This window comes from Salvelinus alpinus, chromosome 8, assembly GCF_045679555.1.
Source record: "Salvelinus alpinus chromosome 8, SLU_Salpinus.1, whole genome shotgun sequence".
Classification (NCBI taxonomy): Eukaryota; Metazoa; Chordata; class Actinopteri; order Salmoniformes; family Salmonidae; genus Salvelinus; species Salvelinus alpinus.
In genome coordinates, this window is record NC_092093.1 from 24,719,879 (window position 1) to 24,738,083 (window position 18,205).

At 49.3% G+C, this 18,205-nt stretch overlaps 1 protein-coding gene across 8 annotated transcripts in view; it reads right to left on the reverse strand.

The window, feature by feature from the left end:
• The window catches only part of utrn (utrophin), a 364,756-nt gene that overhangs the window by 8,072 nt on the left and 338,479 nt on the right, over positions 1–18,205 (reverse strand). For all 8 annotated transcript variants that reach the window (XM_071413075.1, XM_071413077.1, XM_071413076.1 and 5 more), the window contains 2 exons: positions 1,769–1,930; positions 980–1,226 (listed from right to left, as the gene is read on the reverse strand). In XM_071413075.1, the coding sequence (XP_071269176.1) occupies positions 980–1,226; positions 1,769–1,930 (409 nt within the window). The remainder of the gene's footprint in view (positions 1–979; positions 1,227–1,768; positions 1,931–18,205) is intronic.

Below are 18,205 nucleotides of genomic sequence, written 5' to 3' on the forward strand. Positions count from 1 at the left end.
GGAAATAAACCTGGATATGATTTAACTCCAAGTACTGCTTTAAGAATCCTGATTATCCACCGCAGCCTCCAGCTCCAGAGACCTGAGTCAATACTGTTTACCAACTCTGACTGACTCTGTTCGGTTGGTTGGCTTTTATTTCCACACAGCTAAAAAGTCATCTAAACTTATTGAGTGATCAGGAGACGCATAAACATAGCAGAGATGGATTGGGTTACTGGGTAGGGTGTGCTTCGTAGCCCTGGGAAGAATACTCACAATACAGGGTTCTTTCTACATCAACAAGGGGCTTAGGTGGTGGGCGTGGCAATGTTTTCATATTTAAGACAATTTCCTGCAATTCTACACATTTCTCTATGGAGCTGAGAGAAATTGTTTCATTTTTACAGCTATTTTCCTGCAATTCCATGCATTTTGCTGTGGCTAATGCTGTGTTCTTTTGCTCAAATATAATCAAATCTATACGGCTAAATTCATTGTTTTTCTTATTCTCCATGACCGTCTGTCTAGTTTTTATTTTGGTAATTGTTAGTTCTCAATTATAAAAAAATATATTGGTTCATAAAATGTTCTACTGTACATACTTTCTATCTGGTTTTAGTCATTTAAGTTTACAATGAAAGCATTTTTCCATCCCGAAAATGTATTTCTAGAAACAGGCGGCCCGCCCAAGGATTTTAATGGCAGACAAATCACTGTGATCAGATTCTAACTTTAGAGGAATGAGTTATGATAAAAACAAGGACACTTTCAAGGGCTGTTGTTGTTGTGTGATCAGTAAAATAGAAGTCATTCCACAGGTGGAACATGCATGTGTGTGTGTGTGTGTGTGTGTGTGTGTGTGTGTGTGTGTGTGTGTGTGTGTTAAGACATCTGTTGAAGTGGCTTGCTGTCCGAGGTGGAGTGTGAGTATGTGTGTGAGTGTGTGAGTGTGTGTGTGTGTGTGTGTGCTGTACGTGTCCCTCTATTTGTGGCCCACCTGGTGCAGTAGTTGTCTGAGCCGGTGGAGCTGGGACTCCAGCTGCTTGTTGTGCTCCTCCAGTTTGTGCATGCGGTCCTCCAGACGGCTCTTGTGCTGCCGGAGCAGTTTGGCCTCAGCCAGCAGGTCAGCCTCACCAGGACCCCCGGGGTGAGAGGACCCCTCACGGTCCCAATGCCCCACAGACCCAGGCCCCCGCTGATCCCCGTGCTGCTCCTTCAGCTGTTCATACTCCCTTTTCAGGGTCCTGGGGGAGACACCCAGAGATGGGGTTAGGGAGATGCAGAAGTCAGACACACACACGCCACACAATCATTGCTGCACATATAATATGAGCCCAACAGCACTACTAAAATCCCCCCCCCCCCAGTACAATCCTATGTAAAGCCACTGTACAGAGAGGTCCTGGCCTGTGTCCGTCTCTGTTTACAACTGTATGGAGCTGTTGGTTCCAAACTGACTGTGGTACTTCAGCTGGCGTTTATAGCCTGGCTCATAAAGAAGACTGAGCAGAGCTAAACCACTCAGATACAGCCACTGCCTCAGACAGAGACACAGCAGCTCCAAGAATAATAGAGTGCGTGCACAGTCACCATTGTCCTTACACTACCTCTATCCACCAATCAAAGAGGCAGAGGTAGAGAGAGATGAAGGGGGGGGGGGGGGGGGGGCGAGAGCTGAATGAGACAGTGTGTGTGTGTGTGTGTGTGCTGAGCATCACTTTTAGTAAGTGGGCAGAACACAGTAGCGCTGACATTTGACAGACTACTCTGCTGACCTATCGCGTACCTCTGCTCATCCTCCAGGCGCTGGATGATTCGCTCCAGCTCCCCACGCTCCTCCCTCTCCACGGCCTGTAGGATCTGGGCGGGGCTCTGGGGCTGGCTGCAGGGAGACCCCTCCCCCCCCAGGGTCTGGCAGTACTGCAGGATCAGAGCATGCTCATCGTCCCTATGGGAAAATATATACAAATGAACTAAATAACTTTTGTTGTCATTCTTAAAGAGCTTCATTATATTAGATACATTGCGCGAGAGCCTGCTCCACCTCGGTCAAAGTTTAAGTTCAAAGAGCTTTGTTGTCCATCTTGATTGTCTTTCCATTAAACAGACTCAGTGGTTTTAACTTCAGCTTTAGCTGTTGCAGGACTGTACTGTATGGCTGGGAGCTGTAGATCCTCCCTACAACACAGATCTGTTGATCTCAACCATCAGATAACCACATGACAGAGATAGAGAGGGAGAGAGAAGGGGGAGGAAGAAGACAGATGGGGAGAGAGGGGGTGAAAGAGAGAATGATGGCTCCAAGTTTCTCTGTGTCATATTTGGAGGATCTGAGATGCGGTAGGCAGGTCTTGCTAAACCACAGCTGTCACACACACACACACACACACACACACACACACACACACACACACACACACACACACACACACACACACACACACACACACACACACACACACACACACACACACACACACACACACACACAGAGCCCCAGGGATTATAGGGATTAAACTATCACAAACCATCACACATGCGCGTGTGCACACACACGCACGGAGGGGTAGGATTACTCAGCCCCCTGTCCATTACCACAGGAAGTGCCATCCATCGCCAGAGCCACACTGACAGCCAGAGAGACCGTTTCCATTTGGCCAAGCTGAAAGCAGTGGTTTTAATTGAACCTGGATGCCATGCTGGCTCTCCTTGGATACATTTATCCATCCATGCACAATGTCTATTGTCAATCCAGTTTTCATTCTGTGGTTTGGCTAGCTAGTTAGCTTTTTTTAAAGTCTATGGCAAGGCCAGGGCCATGGCTTGGAGCACTAACTGCGTCATTAGCATGGCTAGGCTAAGCTAGGCTACCAAACACCATCTGGCTAACACAGCTTCTAACTCCTAATGTACGGCCCCCAGGAGACCCATTACAGAACCCAGACACAGCATTTCATAAATTACCCAAGTATTCAGGTCCTCATTAACATTACATGCATATTCAGAGTGTTTAGTATATGAAAAGATTTCTGGACGAAACATTTCACAGGCGGATCTATTGTGTTGGCAAGTACGAGGACTCTTATTCTTGGAGAATTATGGCTAAAAACCTCTGCCAATGGGATAGAGTATAGAGAGGTGAGGAGGCGAAGGAGCTCCGTGGATCCTTCCTGTCTGGAAGTAATTTAGCCATTTATTGTAGCCATTGGTGCTTTGTAAAGTTGCTATTTTCTCAAGTTTTCGAATGTCAATTAACTTGTGAAATTCCTGGATAACTCACTATATTAATGAAGTCAGATTTAATCAACAAATACGATAGCCAGTTTAAAAACGGTTAAAAGGCACAAGACTGTGTACATATCTGGCTGTGTTGGTAAAATCACTACATATCCCATTGATCCAAGCGGTGAGAGGCTGCCCATTGTCACAGTTCCAAGACCTGTCAGAAACGTTCAGCTAATCTTACACCAACAACGTTGGTGGACCTCAAAACTGAAGTAGTGATATCCTTCAGCACCATCGTCTTACGACAGATATCTCGATTCAGTCATGAATATTCAACAAAACAATAAATCATTTTACATTTTGTTTCCAGCTAATTTCTTAGTTACATTATTGTATTACTAGCAAAGGAGTTGAGGGTGCAGTATTTATGAAGTTTGGCAATGAGGACGAAAACTAGCATAGTTCAGCTAGCCAGCTAGTTTACCCAGGGAAAACGAGCTCAGGCCTAACGCGCATGTAAGCTCAGTTTGGCTAATTCAGGAGACAAATTGTAGTTTTTATGCCTTGATATTAGGAGCTGGCGGCAAAAAGTTTGATTAAACAATTCAGAGAGCAAATCGATTTATACAATCCGGAAATCAGCTGTAACTGTCAATAGTCAAACAAAGATTAAAACGAAGTTTGAGTGAACCTGAATCAAGAAAATGAATGGCGAAGTCGCTTCCAGATCCGGTAGACTCCTCCTCCTTACCACTATTGAAATGTTATAAACAAGAGCCAAGAAATGTGACTGAAATATCACAGCCGTACAGGTATTCAGGTTCTCCATGATATTCTACAGATAAAGAGTCCAACTTGTCAGTCAGTGTGACGGCTGTCTGCCTCAAGGCTAAGAGCTGTGATCTTGTGTAGGAATGGAATGCGCTATGAAGCTATAAAACTATGAAGTTTAATAGAAATTCAGTTTGTCCTCCTTCTGTACCGCGTGATCGATGCTTCCATTAGTGCTCACTCCACCACACAGAGCTTCACACCCATACACACATGCAAGCACACACACGCCTGACAAACACCCTTCTCATCTCAAAGACATGTTATCTATCAATCTTCTTTCCTTATAAAATGAGTGTCTTGTCTGAAATCACTGAGACGTAGATAATGACATAAGAGCCAGGTGAAGAGGAGATAAACATCTCGACATTATACACCGGCCATTTTATTAGGTACACCCATCTAGTACCCTGCTTTGCCTCCAGAACAGCCTGAATTCTCCTGGGTATTCTACAAGCTGTCAGAAACGTTCCACAGGGATGTTGGTCCATGCTGATACGATGACATCACGCAGTTGCTGCAAATTGGACGGCAGTACAGTCATGCTGCGTACAGCCTGTTCCATCTCATCCCAAAGATGCTCTATTGGGTTGAGGTCTGGGAACTGACTAGGCCACTCAGTGAACTCACTGTCATGTTCCAAGCAATGATTTTTCACTCCTCCATTCTCCAGTGTTGGTGATCACGTGTCCACTGGAGCCTGCAATTGCTCATCTATAACAAGGATCGCCAAATTGTGCATTCTGAGATGCCATTCTGCAAACTGCTGTTATACTGCACAGTGTTATTTGTGTGTTTGTGGCCTGGCTATTAGCTTGCACAATTCTTGCCATTCTCCTTCGAACTCTCTCATCAACTAGCTGTTTTTGCCCACAGAACTGCCGCTGACTGTACTGTATTCTTTGTTGGTTTGGCAATGCCACTGTCAGCCAGAGAAATATGCTGAGAAGGATTATCACCACAGCATGCAAGGTACTTGGAGTCAAACACACAGGCCTGGATGAGATCTTTAAGGTCAGGGCCCTCAGCAAGGCTCACAAAATCATTTTAGACCCAAGCCTAACCCTGTACCCAGACTTTGAACTACTCCCCTCTGGGTGCAGGTATAGGGCACCCCTCAGCAGGAAAAACACAACTAGACAATCATTTGTGCAATGTGTGATATCGCTCCTAAATAGCTTGGGCTGATGTTCCTATCGACCCAGTAAGGCCAGCAGGCTGATGTTCCTATCCACCCAGTAAGGCCAGCAGGCTGATGTTCCTATCCACCCAGTAAGGCCAGCAGGCTGATGTTCCTATCCACCCAGTAAGGCCAGCAGGCTGATGTTCCTATCCACCCAGTAAGGCCAGCAGGCTGATGTTCCTATCCACCCAGTAAGGCCAGCAGGCTGATGTTCCTATCCACCCAGTAAGGCCAGCAGGCTGATGTTCCTATCCACCCAGTAAGGCCAGCAGGCTGATGTTCCTATCCACCCAGTAAGGCCAGCAGGCTGATGTTCCTATCCACCCAGTAAGGCCAGCAGGCTGATGTTCCTATCCACCCAGTAAGGCCAGCAGGCTGATGTTCCTATCCACCCAGTAAGGCCAGCAGGCTGATGTTCCTATCCACCCAGTAAGGCCAGCAGGCTGATGTTCCTATCGACCCAGTAAGGCCAGCAGGCTGATGTTCCTATCCACCCAGTAAGGCCAGCAGGCTGATGTTCCTATCCACCCAGTAAGGCCAGCAGGCTGATGTTCCTATCGACCCAGTAAGGCCAGCAGGCTGATGTTCCTATCCACCCAGTAAGGCCAGCAGGCTGATGTTCCTATCCACCCAGTAAGGCCAGCAGGCTGATGTTCCTATCCACCCAGTAAGGCCAGCAGGCTGATGTTCCTATCGACCCAGTAAGGCCAGCAGGCTGATGTTCCTATCCACCCAGTAAGGCCAGCAGGCTGATGTTCCTATCCACCCAGTAAGGCCAGCAGGCTGATATCCCTATCCACCCAGTAAGGGCAGTTATGAAAGTTGTATTGTCAATTTGTTTTGTATTTAAACACCACTTTAAACGTGAACATGACACCACAACAAAATTTCCCCACGGGGACAATAAAGCCAGTAAAAAAACAAAAAACAAAATAATAATCATAATAAAACTGGATGTTTTTTGTTTGTCGCATCATTCTCAGTAAACCCTAGCTGAGGAGGGCGGCCGTTTCTGAGATACTGGATCCGGCACGCCTGGCAAAGACAATCATACCACACTCAAAGTAGCTTAAGTCACTTGTTTTGCCCATTCTAATGTTCCACCTAACAGTAACTGAATGCCTTGATGCCTGCTTTATATAGCAATCAAGGCCACGAGACTCACTGTCTGTAGGAGGGATCCATTTTCCTGAATGGGGTGGCGTACCTAATAAACTGTGTGTATATGAGGGTGTAAATATGGAGAAGGAAGACAGGAACTGTGAAGAGAGGGAGGGCCATAGGGAGGGCCAGGGTGAAACCTCAACTGTGCTGGGAGCAACCAATTAAATAGTGAGTGAATGAGAGAGAGCGAGAGAATGCGAGAGAGAGAGAATGCGAGAGAGAGAGAGAGAGAGAGAGAGAGAGAGAGAGAGAGAGAGAGAGAGAGAGAGAGAGAGAGAGAGAGAGAGAGAGAGAATGCAAGAGGTAGTGTTAGAAAAGGACAGTGTTTGTTTGCTTTACTTAAACAATGGGTTCAGGGCTCTGTGCCTAGAACATCACAAAGCACAGGCAGTAGACTGAAGCTGAGAGCCCAAATTAGGCCCAGAAAACATCTCAACTCTTTCATGCCATACTTACAATGAGATTTCAAACCCTATAGCGGGACCGGTGCTATGGAGTTGTTTGTGTGGAAATTTGAGGGGGAGCAGAGGAGGGGGGCTTCAAATGGTTCATTTCAGAGCATTTTTGTGTTGTTTTTCTCTGTGATGCAAAGCGGGGTATATTGAGTTCAGAGTTGAATGAGAAGCCTGGTTTAAGCCCAAAGGTAAAGCTTGATACTACTAGAGCCAAATCAGATGATGTGTAAGAGAGTGGAACAGAAGGAGGGAGTAGGGAGAGAGAAGGGAGAGAGAAAGGAAGGTTCAGAGGGAGCGAGAGAAAAATATAGAAAGAAAGACAAAGACAGAAATTATTATTATCAGAAAGAAAGAAAGAAAGAAAGAGAGAGAGAGATTGAAAGACTGAGGGGAAGGAGACAGAAGAGAGGAAGGACAAGCAGAAAGAGTCCTGTCTCCTTGGTGATTAACAGCAGCATCAATGACAACACTGAGCCTTTGCTGGAGATAACACACAATAAGCAGCTCTCTGGCTTTCTCATTAAGGCTTTTCTACCAGATAAAATGCCTGGAAACAAATGCATAGCAGGACACACACACACACAGACACAGACACAGACACACGCACGCACGCACGCACGCACGCACACACACACACACACACACACACACACACACACACACACACACACACACACACACACACACACACACGCACACGCACACGCACACACACACACGCACACGCACACACGCACACACGCACACACACACGCACGCACGCCTGCAAACGTGAACACGCACACATGTACGCATGCACAAAAGCAAGCACACACATAAATGTTCTGCCAAGACTGTTCAAAGGTGCCATCACTCAGCTGGCATTAAGTTCCAAATGCAAAGAGTGTGAAGGCTCCACTGGATGGATCAGAAACAGTACGAGACAGCCAAGTAACAGACACACGTACGCACGCACACACACACACGCCAGGGTTTCCGTTAGCCGGTAATAGACGTTTCTGTGCGATAAAAAAATAGAAAAGCCAATGAATAAAATTGGTACCGGCCAATTGTCCGGGAAAAGAAGAAAAAATCCCATTGTGAAATAATGCTTTTTAGTCTATTGAAAGATGGAAATACCAGGCGATGGAAATACATTTGACAAGTCATGCTTATAGTTTAATTAGCATAATTTTGTGGAATTAAATTGGCGTGTGTGTAAAGTATATTGGTTATGTATCTTATTTATCACATGCGTACAGCATACAGATACAGAGCCTATGAGTGGAAAATCTGTCTGTCAGTGCCAGAGCTGCTGCTGCAGCATCTTGTGGTGCATTCAAGACAACCAGGAAATGTGAAAAATACAAGGTCAAATCATGACATCAGTGATCTTCAGGTCGGAAAGTCAGAGCTCTAGAAAGAGGCCGGAGTTCCTGAGTTGGAATTCCGGGTTGGATGACCGTTCAAAAATATTTTTCCCAGTCGGAGCTCGTTTTTCCCCAGTTCCCAGTTGTCTTGATGACACTGAAGTCGGAAGTCGGACATTTTCAGAGTTCCCAGTTGTTGTAAAAAAATGCATCAAATGGTAACTGAAGGCAGGCTTCATCAGTGTGTCACACACCACTTTACAGTGAGCTGGAGGCCGTATGCATTTTGAAAACATATATTTCATTGTTTGAAACCTGAACATTTTAATACATATGAGACATGTCTTACCTTGCTTCAAATGAGCCTATTAGATCTCCTCTCTTTCTACATTTCTAGTGGATACTTTCATCTGTCACATGAAACCGCTCGCATGTGCGATGCCCTTTTGACAACAGTGTTGTCCCGCTAGCTGCATTATGGAACGAACATTCACACGTAGCCTACTGCTTTGTGTGCATTGCTGCGCTTATAATGTGAATAAATAACAGTTTAACATTTTAAGCTGAACGTTCTGATCTGTAGCATCAGACTCATTGCTTTTTAAAGTTTATTTTATGTAGCCTGCTGGTTGTATGAATGTGGGATCTATCGTCCCACAACCGTCCCAAAGTCTGTTTGGAACAGGCTATTTCTTTCTCAGCAAGCTGACCAATAGAAGAGGTCAACTTTTCCACTATGTGGGATAGTAGATTGACAGGCTAGTGATTTTGCTGTTCATTAATCGTCATGTTGGCTGAGGAAAAGTACATGTGGACAGTTTTTGTTCAAAGTGCACATCAGAATTGGGTAAGAAGGACAGCACATCGTTGCATCCTCAACCTGCATGTTCTGTTCATTTGAATGACCATAATCTAAATGTGATTTCTGTCATTCTGAGCACCATGGGTGGACACCCTAATCAGGTTACACACCCAATGCATATGGGTCCGGTAAATTTCTCAAATGTCCGGTAAATTAAAATGTTGCAGGTTAATATCCGGCGCCACATTTTCCTAACGGAAACCCCGACACACACACACACTTAATTAATGACAGTACATGTGTGTGTATCAATGTGTGTGTGTATAAGTGCGTGTTTATATGTGTGTGTGTGAGCATGCTAAGACTCAGATGGAGGAGTTGGAGATGAAGAGGCTCTAGAGATCAAGCGTAGGTGGAACAGAATTAGATACGACTTTAAAAAAACACTTGAAATCAAAAAGCGTGAAATAAAAGGGAATCAGAATTAATCCTTAGCAGAGTACAAGCTGTTCAAACACCCCACACAAGCAGATTGATGATTGGCTGCGTTCAAATCAGCTTAGACAGGATTTACAGCTGTTTAAAATGCTTGTCCACAGATTCCAGGGACTTGATCCTTTTAAAGGAAGCATCGCTAACTCACCTGTTAACATTGACACAGGGATGCAGTGTGACATTAGACCTACCGCTGCATTTCCTTTTGGCTTTACATTTACCAATTGTGTCCTTATTCCAAAATGGCTGACACACGCAAAAAAATAGAATAAAATGTCTCTCAAAAAGTAGAGTGGGAAATCTACTTCTGAACAAAAAAGAGTAAAATCATGATGAAAGCAGGTCATATAATGGGATATTAGCTGAGTAGACAGGGCTAGAACATAATTACAGTTATACTTACTGAGCTGATGTGAGGAAAAACAGGATGAGAGGATAAATGTTTGGAGCCTGGAGGGTGTTTTTACTCTGTTACTTCTAATGTTACTATCACATTAACCTTCTTCCTCGTCATTACCTGATTATCACTGACTGCGTTTCTAGTCCTGTTCCTGTACTTAAAAAAAATTAAGTATTATAAAAAAAAATGGTACCCCCTTTTTCTCCCAAATTGCGATCCAGACAGATCTTGTCTCACTGCTGCAACTCCCCAACGGGCTCGGGAGTCTCTCTCTGAGGCAGATAGGTGTTAGGCAGAGTCAAATCAGAGCAGAAAAGCACGTTCTGTCCATTACTGTGGTGAAATGGTACTTGGGGGAGTCTCAAGCACCGCCTGTTTTAAAATAGAGCTTTTAAGCGGAGAAGGCAGGGGGACAGAGGGAGGTGTGGGGGCAGGCGGACAGAGGGAGGTGTGGGGGCAGGCGGACAGAGGGAGGTGGGGGGCAGGCGGACAGAGGGAGGTGGGGGGGCAGGCGGACAGAGGGAGGTGGGGGGCAGGCGGACAGAGGGAGGTGGGGGGGCAGGCGGACAGAGGGAGGTGGGGGGCAGGCGGACAGAGGGAGGTGGGGGGGCAGGCGGACAGAGGGAGGTGTGGGGGCAGGCGGACAGAGGGAGGTGTGGGGGCAGGCGGACAGAGGGAGGTGGGGGGCAGGCGGACAGAGGGAGGTGGGGGGCAGGCGGACAGAGGGAGGTGGGGGGGCAGGCGGACAGAGGGAGGTGGGGGGGCAGGCGGACAGAGGGAGGTGTGGGGGCGGGGGGACAGAGGGAGGTGTGGGGGCGGGGGGACAGAGGGAGGTGTGGGGGCAGGCGGACAGAGGGAGGTGGGGGGGCAGGCGGACAGAGGGAGGTGGGGGGCAGGCGGACAGAGGGAGGTGGGGGGCAGGCGGACAGAGGGAGGTGTGGGGGCGGGGGGACAGAGGGAGGTGTGGGGGCAGGCGGACAGAGGGAGGTGTGGGGGCAGGCGGACAGAGGGAGGTGTGGGGGCAGGCGGACAGAGGGAGGTGTGGGGGCAGGCGGACAGAGGGAGGTGTGGGGGCAGGCGGACAGAGGGAGGTGGGGGGCAGGCGGACAGAGGGAGGTGGGGGGGCAGACGGACAGAGGGAGGTGGGGGGGTGGGGGGACAGAGGGAGGTGGGGGGCAGGCGGACAGAGGGAGGTGGGGGGGCAGACGGACAGAGGGAGGTGGGGGGGCAGACGGACAGAGGGAGGTGGGGGGGCGGGGGGACAGAGGGAGGTGGGGGGGCAGACGGACAGAGGGAGGTGGGGGGGCAGGCGGACAGAGGGAGGTGGGGGGCAGGCGGACAGAGGGAGGTGGGGGGCAGGCGGACAGAGGGAGGTGGGGGGGCAGGCGGACAGAGGGAGGTGTGGGGGCAGGCGGACAGAGGGAGGTGTGGGGGCAGGCGGACAGAGGGAGGTGTGGGGGCAGACGGACAGAGGGAGGTGTGGGGGCAGGCGGACAGAGGAAGGTGTGGGGGCAGGCAGACAGAGGGAGGTGGGGGGGCAGGCGGACAGAGGGAGGTGGGGGGGCAGGCGGACAGAGGGAGGTGGGGGGCAGGCGGACAGAGGGAGGTGGGGGGGCAGGCGGACAGAGGGAGGTGGGGGGGCAGGCGGACAGAGGGAGGTGGGGGGCAGGCGGACAGAGGGAGGTGGGGGGCAGGCGGACAGAGGGAGGTGGGGGGGCAGGCGGACAGAGGGAGGTGTGGGGGCAGGCGGACAGAGGGAGGTGTGGGGGCAGACGGACAGAGGGAGGTGTGGGGGCAGGCGGACAGAGGAAGGTGTGGGGGCAGGCAGACAGAGGGAGGTGGGGGGGCAGGCGGACAGAGGAAGGTGGGGGGGCAGGCGGACAGAGGAAGGTGTGGGGGGCAGGTGGCTGAAGGGAACACACGTGCATATACAGACACGTGAATTTGGACACGCACACGTGAATGTGTAAAGCTGGTCGCGCTGTGAGAATCAAGACCCTAATCTACCCACGCTGCCTCTCTCTCTCTCCTCCTACCTTTCTGTCACTCTCTTCCCTCTCTCTCTCCAATCTGTCTATCGTGCTCACTGTCTCTGATTCTAGATCTCTCACGCAGTTGTCTCTAGCCTCCTCAAACCCTCCATATGCTCTTTTGTGTGTGGGTAGATTTTTTGGGCAACGTGTCCTCACTGAAAACCATTTCCAAATCGCACTTCATTGTACACACACACGCATACACACACACACACGAACAGGATAACTGCAGATTTCAGCTCTTGTATCAGAGCAGGTTGAGAGATAATCTAATTCTAACGTCTAAACACAGTATCACAGAGGGTAACCAGAGACCTCCAACCAGAATCACAGAGGGTGACCAGAGACCTCCAACCAACATCACAGAGGGTGACCAGAGACCTCCAACCAGCATCACAGAGGGTGACCAGAGACCTCCAACCAGCATCACAGAGGGTGACCAGAGACCTCCAACCAACATCACAGAGGGTGACCAGAGACCTCCAACCAGAATCACAGAGGGTGTACAGAGACCTCCAACCAGAATCACAGAGGGTGACCAGAGACCTCCAACCAACATCACAGAGGGTAACCAGAGACCTCCAACCAGAATCACAGAGGGTAACCAGAGACCTCCAACCAACATCACAGAGGGTAACCAGAGACCTCCAACCAACATCACAGAGGGTGACCAGAGACCTCCAACCAACATCACAGAGGGTGTACAGAGACCTCCAACCAGAATCACAGAGGGTGTACAGAGACCTCCAACCAGCATCACAGAGGGTGTACAGAGACCTCCAACCAGCATCACAGAGGGTGTACAGAGACCTCCAACCAGCATCACAGAGGGTAACCAGAGACCTCCAACCAGAATCACAGAGGGTGTACAGAGACCTCCAACCAGCATCACAGAGGGTGTACAGAGACCTCCAACCAGAATCACAGAGGGTGTACAGAGACCTCCAACCAGCATCACAGAGGGTGTACAGAGACCTCCAACCAGCATCACAGAGGGTAACCAGAGACCTCCAACCAGAATCACAGAGGGTGTAACCAGAGACCTCCAACCAGCATCACAGAGGGTGTACCAGAGACCTCCAACCAGCATCACAGAGGGTGTACAGAGACCTCCAACCAGCATCACAGAGGGTGTACAGAGACCTCCAACCAGAATCACAGAGGGTGTACAGAGACCTCCAACCAGAATCACAGAGGGTGTACAGAGACCTCCAACCAGCATCACAGAGGGTAACCAGAGACCTCCAACCAGAATCACAGAGGGTGTACAGAGACCTCCAACCAGAATCACAGAGGGTGTACAGAGACCTCCAACCAGCATCACAGAGGGTGTACAGAGACCTCCAACCAGAATCACAGAGGGTGTACAGAGACCTCCAACCAGCATCACAGAGGGTGTACAGAGACCTCCAACCAGCATCACAGAGGGTGTACAGAGACCTCCAACCAGCATCACAGAGGGTGTACAGAGACCTCCAACCAGCATCACAGAGGGTGTACAGAGACCTCCAACCAGCATCACAGAGGGTGTACAGAGACCTCCAACCAGCATCACAGAGGGTGTACAGAGACCTCCAACCAGAATCACAGAGGGTAACCAGAGACCTCCAACCAGCATCACAGAGGGTGTACAGAGACCTCCAACCAGAATCACAGAGGGTGTACAGAGACCTCCAACCAGAATCACAGAGGGTAACCAGAGACCTCCAACCAGCATCACAGAGGGTGTACAGAGACCTCCAACCAGCATCACAGAGGGTGTACAGAGACCTCCAACCAGAATCACAGAGGGTAACCAGAGACCTCCAACCAGAATCACAGAGGGTGACCAGAGACCTCCAACCAGCATCACAGAGGGTAACCAGAGACCTCCAACCAGAATCACAGAGGGTAACCAGAGACCTCCAACCAGCATCACAGAGGGTAACCAGAGACCTCCAACCAGAATCACAGAGGGTGTACAGAGACCTCCAACCAGAATCACAGAGGGTAACCAGAGACCTCCAACCAGCATCACAGAGGGTAACCAGAGACCTCCAACCAGCATCACAGAGGGTGTACAGAGACCTCCAACCAGAATCACAGAGGGTGTACAGAGACCTCCAACCAGAATCACAGAGGGTAACCAGAGACCTCCAACCAGAATCACAGAGGGTGACCAGAGACCTCCAACCAGCATCACAGAGGGTGTACAGAGACCTCCAACCAGCATCACAGAGGGTGTACAGAGACCTCCAACCAACATCAGAGGGTGTACAGAGACCTCCAACCAGCATCACAGAGGGTGACCAGAGACCTCCAACCAACATCAGAGGGTGTACAGAGACCTCCAACCAGAATCACAGAGGGTGACCAGAGACCTCCAACCAGCATCACAGAGGGTGTACAGAGACCTCCAACCAGAATCACAGAGGGTGACCAGAGACCTCCAACCAGAATCACAGAGGGTGACCAGAGACCTCCAACCAGAATCACAGAGGGTGACCAGAGACCTCCAACCAGCATCACAGAGGGTGACCAGAGACCTCCAACCAGCATCACAGAGGGTGTACAGAGACCTCCAACCAGCATCACAGAGGGTGACCAGAGACCTCCAACCAGCATCACAGAGGGTGACCAGAGACCTCCAACCAGCATCACAGAGGGTGTACAGAGACCTCCAACCAGCATCACAGAGGGTGACCAGAGACCTCCAACCAACATCAGAGGGTGTACAGAGACCTCCAACCAGAATCACAGAGGGTGACCAGAGACCTCCAACCAGAATCACAGAGGGTGACCAGAGACCTCCAACCAGAATCACAGAGGGTGACCAGAGACCTCCAACCAGCATCACAGAGGGTGACCAGAGACCTCCAACCAGCATCACAGAGGGTGACCAGAGACCTCCAACCAGAATCACAGAGGGTGACCAGAGACCTCCAACCAGCATCACAGAGGGTGACCAGAGACCTCCAACCAGCATCACAGAGGGTGACCAGAGACCTCCAACCAGAATCACAGAGGGTGACCAGAGACCTCCAACCAGCATCACAGAGGGTGACCAGAGACCTCCAACCAGCATCACAGAGGGTGACCAGAGACCTCCAACCAGCATCACAGAGGGTGACCAGAGACCTCCAACCAGAATCACAGAGGGTGACCAGAGACCTCCAACCAGCATCACAGAGGGTGTACAGAGACCTCCAACCAGCATCACAGAGGGTGACCAGAGACCTCCAACCAGAATCACAGAGGGTAACCAGAGACCTCCAACCAGAATCACAGAGGGTGACCAGAGACCTCCAACCAGCATCACAGAGGGTGTACAGAGACCTCCAACCAGCATCACAGAGGGTGTACAGAGACCTCCAACCAGCATCACAGAGGGTGTACAGAGACCTCCAACCAGCATCACAGAGGGTAACCAGAGACCTCCAACCAGAATCACAGAGGGTAACCAGAGACCTCCAACCAGAATCACAGAGGGTGTACAGAGACCACCAACCAGCATCACAGAGGGTGTACAGAGACCTCCAACCAGCATCACAGAGGGTGTACAGAGACCTCCAACCAGAATCACAGAGGGTAACCAGAGACCTCCAACCAGAATCACAGAGGGTGACCAGAGACCTCCAACCAGCATCACAGAGGGTGACCAGAGACCTCCAACCAGCATCACAGAGGGTGTACAGAGACCTCCAACCAGAATCACAGAGGGTAACCAGAGACCTCCAACCAGAATCACAGAGGGTGTACAGAGACCTCCAACCAGCATCACAGAGGGTGACCAGAGACCTCCAACCAACATCACAGAGGGTGACCAGAGACCTCCAACCAACATCACAGAGGGTGACCAGAGACCTCCAACCAGCATCACAGAGGGTGTACAGAGACCTCCAACCAGCATCACAGAGGGTAACCAGAGACCTCCAACCAGAATCACAGAGGGTAACCAGAGACCTCCAACCAGCATCACAGAGGATGTACAGAGACCTCCAACCAGCATCACAGAGGGTAACCAGAGACCTCCAACCAGAATCACAGAGGGTGTACAGAGACCTCCAACCAGCATCACAGAGGGTGTACAGAGACCTCCAACCAGCATCACAGTGTGTGTGTGACCTCAGAGGGCATCAGAGTTTAGAGAACTCATTCCCCCGATTAGGATCTCAGCTGGGAATAGGTCTCAACATGCCCTCCAGACAGCTTTAATGGTATACAGAAACACTCAACCTTTCACACACAACACACACACATCTGGAGCTTCAGCATGTTCCCTCTCTTTGTACTGCTAACTGCCTCTCTATCTTTTGTCATCTCTTCTCCCTCTCTCTCCCCGCCTTTTCTTTCTAAACTTCTCTTTCCATAACATTTTTCCAACTCCAAGGTCTTTATCAAAGCAAACCATATTTCTCTCCGTAACATATCACTCTCTCTTATCCACTCTTTTCATCGTTATCTTTCTCCCCCGTGCGTAATTCAAACTTCTTTCCTCCCTCTCAGTTCTTCTGTCTCCCATTCTCTTTCTCTCACCCACCCTCTCCCCATCTTGTTTTCCATCCTCTCCCCATCTTGTTTTCCATCCTCTCCCCATCTTGTTTTCTATCCTCTCCCCATCTTGTTTTCTATCCTCTCCCCATCTTGTTTTCTATCCTCTCCCCATCTTGTTTTCCATCCTCTCCCCATCTTGTTTTCTATCCTCTCCCCATCTTGTTTTCTATCCTCTCCCCATCTTGTTTTCCATCTTCTCCCCATCTTGTTTTCTATCCTCTCCCCATCTTGTTTTCTATCCTCTCCCCATCTTGTTTTCTATCCTCTCCCCATCTTGTTTTCTATCCTCTCCCCATCTTGTTTTCTATCCTCTCTCCATCTTGTTTTCTATCCTCTCCCCATCTTGTTTTCTATCCTCTCCCCATCTTGTTTTCTATCCTCTCCCCATCTTGTTTTCTATCCTCTCCCATTTTGTTTTCTATCCTCTCCCCAACTTGTTTTCTATCCTCTCCCCATCTTGTTTTCTATCCTCTCCCCATCTTGTTTTCCATCCTCTCCCCATCTTGTTTTCCATCCTCTCCCCATCTTGTTTTCTATCCTCTCCCCATCTTGTTTTCTATCCTCTCCCCATCTTGTTTTCTATCCTCCCCCCATCTTGTTTTCTATCCTCTCTCCATCTTGTTTTCTATCCTCTCCCCATCTTGTTTTCTATCCTCTCTCCATCTTGTTTTCTATCCTCTCCCCATCTTGTTTTCTATCCTCTCCCCATCTTGTTTTCTATCCTCTCCCCATCTTGTTTTCCATCCTCTCCCCATCTTGTTTTCTATCCTCTCCCCATCTTGTTTTCTATCCTCTCCCCATCTTGTTTTCTATCCTCCCCCCATCTTGTTTTCTATCCTCTCTCCATCTTGTTTTCTATCCTCTCCCCATCTTGTTTTCTATCCTCTCTCCATCTTGTTTTCTATCCTCTCCCCATCTTGTTTTCCATCCTCTCCCCATCTTGTTTTCTATCCTCTCCCCATCTTGTTTTCCATCCTCTCCCCATCTTGTTTTCTATCCTCTCTCCATCTTGTTTTCCATCCTCTCCCCATCTTGTTTTCTATCCTCTCCCCATCTTGTTTTCCATCCTCCCCCCATCTTGTTTTCTATCCTCTCCCCATCTTGTTTTCTATCCTCTCCCCATCTTGTTTTCTATCCTCCCCCCATCTTGTTTTCTATCCTCTCCCCATCTTGTTTTCTATCCTCTCCCCATCTTGTTTTCTATCCTCCCCCCATCTTGTTTTCTATCCTCTCCCCATCTTGTTTTCTATCCTCTCCCCATCTTGTTTTCTATCCTCCCCCCATCTTGTTTTCTATCCTCTCCCCATCTTGTTTTCCATCCTCTCCCCATCTTGTTTTCTATCCTCTCTCCATCTTGTTTTCTATCCTCTCCCCATCTTGTTTTCTATCCTCTCCCCATCTTGTTTTCTATCCTCTCCCCATCTTGTTTTCTATCCTCTCCCCATCTTGTTTTCTATCCTCTCCCCATCTTGTTTTCTATCCTCTCCCCATCTTGTTTTCTATCCTCTCCCCATCTTGTTTTCTATCCTCTCCCCATCTTGTTTTCTATCCTCTCCCCATCTTGTTTTCTATCCTCTCCCCATCTTGTTTTCTATCCTCTCCCCATCTTGTTTTCTATCCTCTCCCCATCTTGTTTTCTAGGTGGACAGAGTCTAATGGTTACTGACAGGTAGGAGGACAGGGTCTAATGGTTACTGACAGGTAGGTGGACAGAGTCTAATGGTTACTGACAGGTAGGTGGACAGAGTCTAAT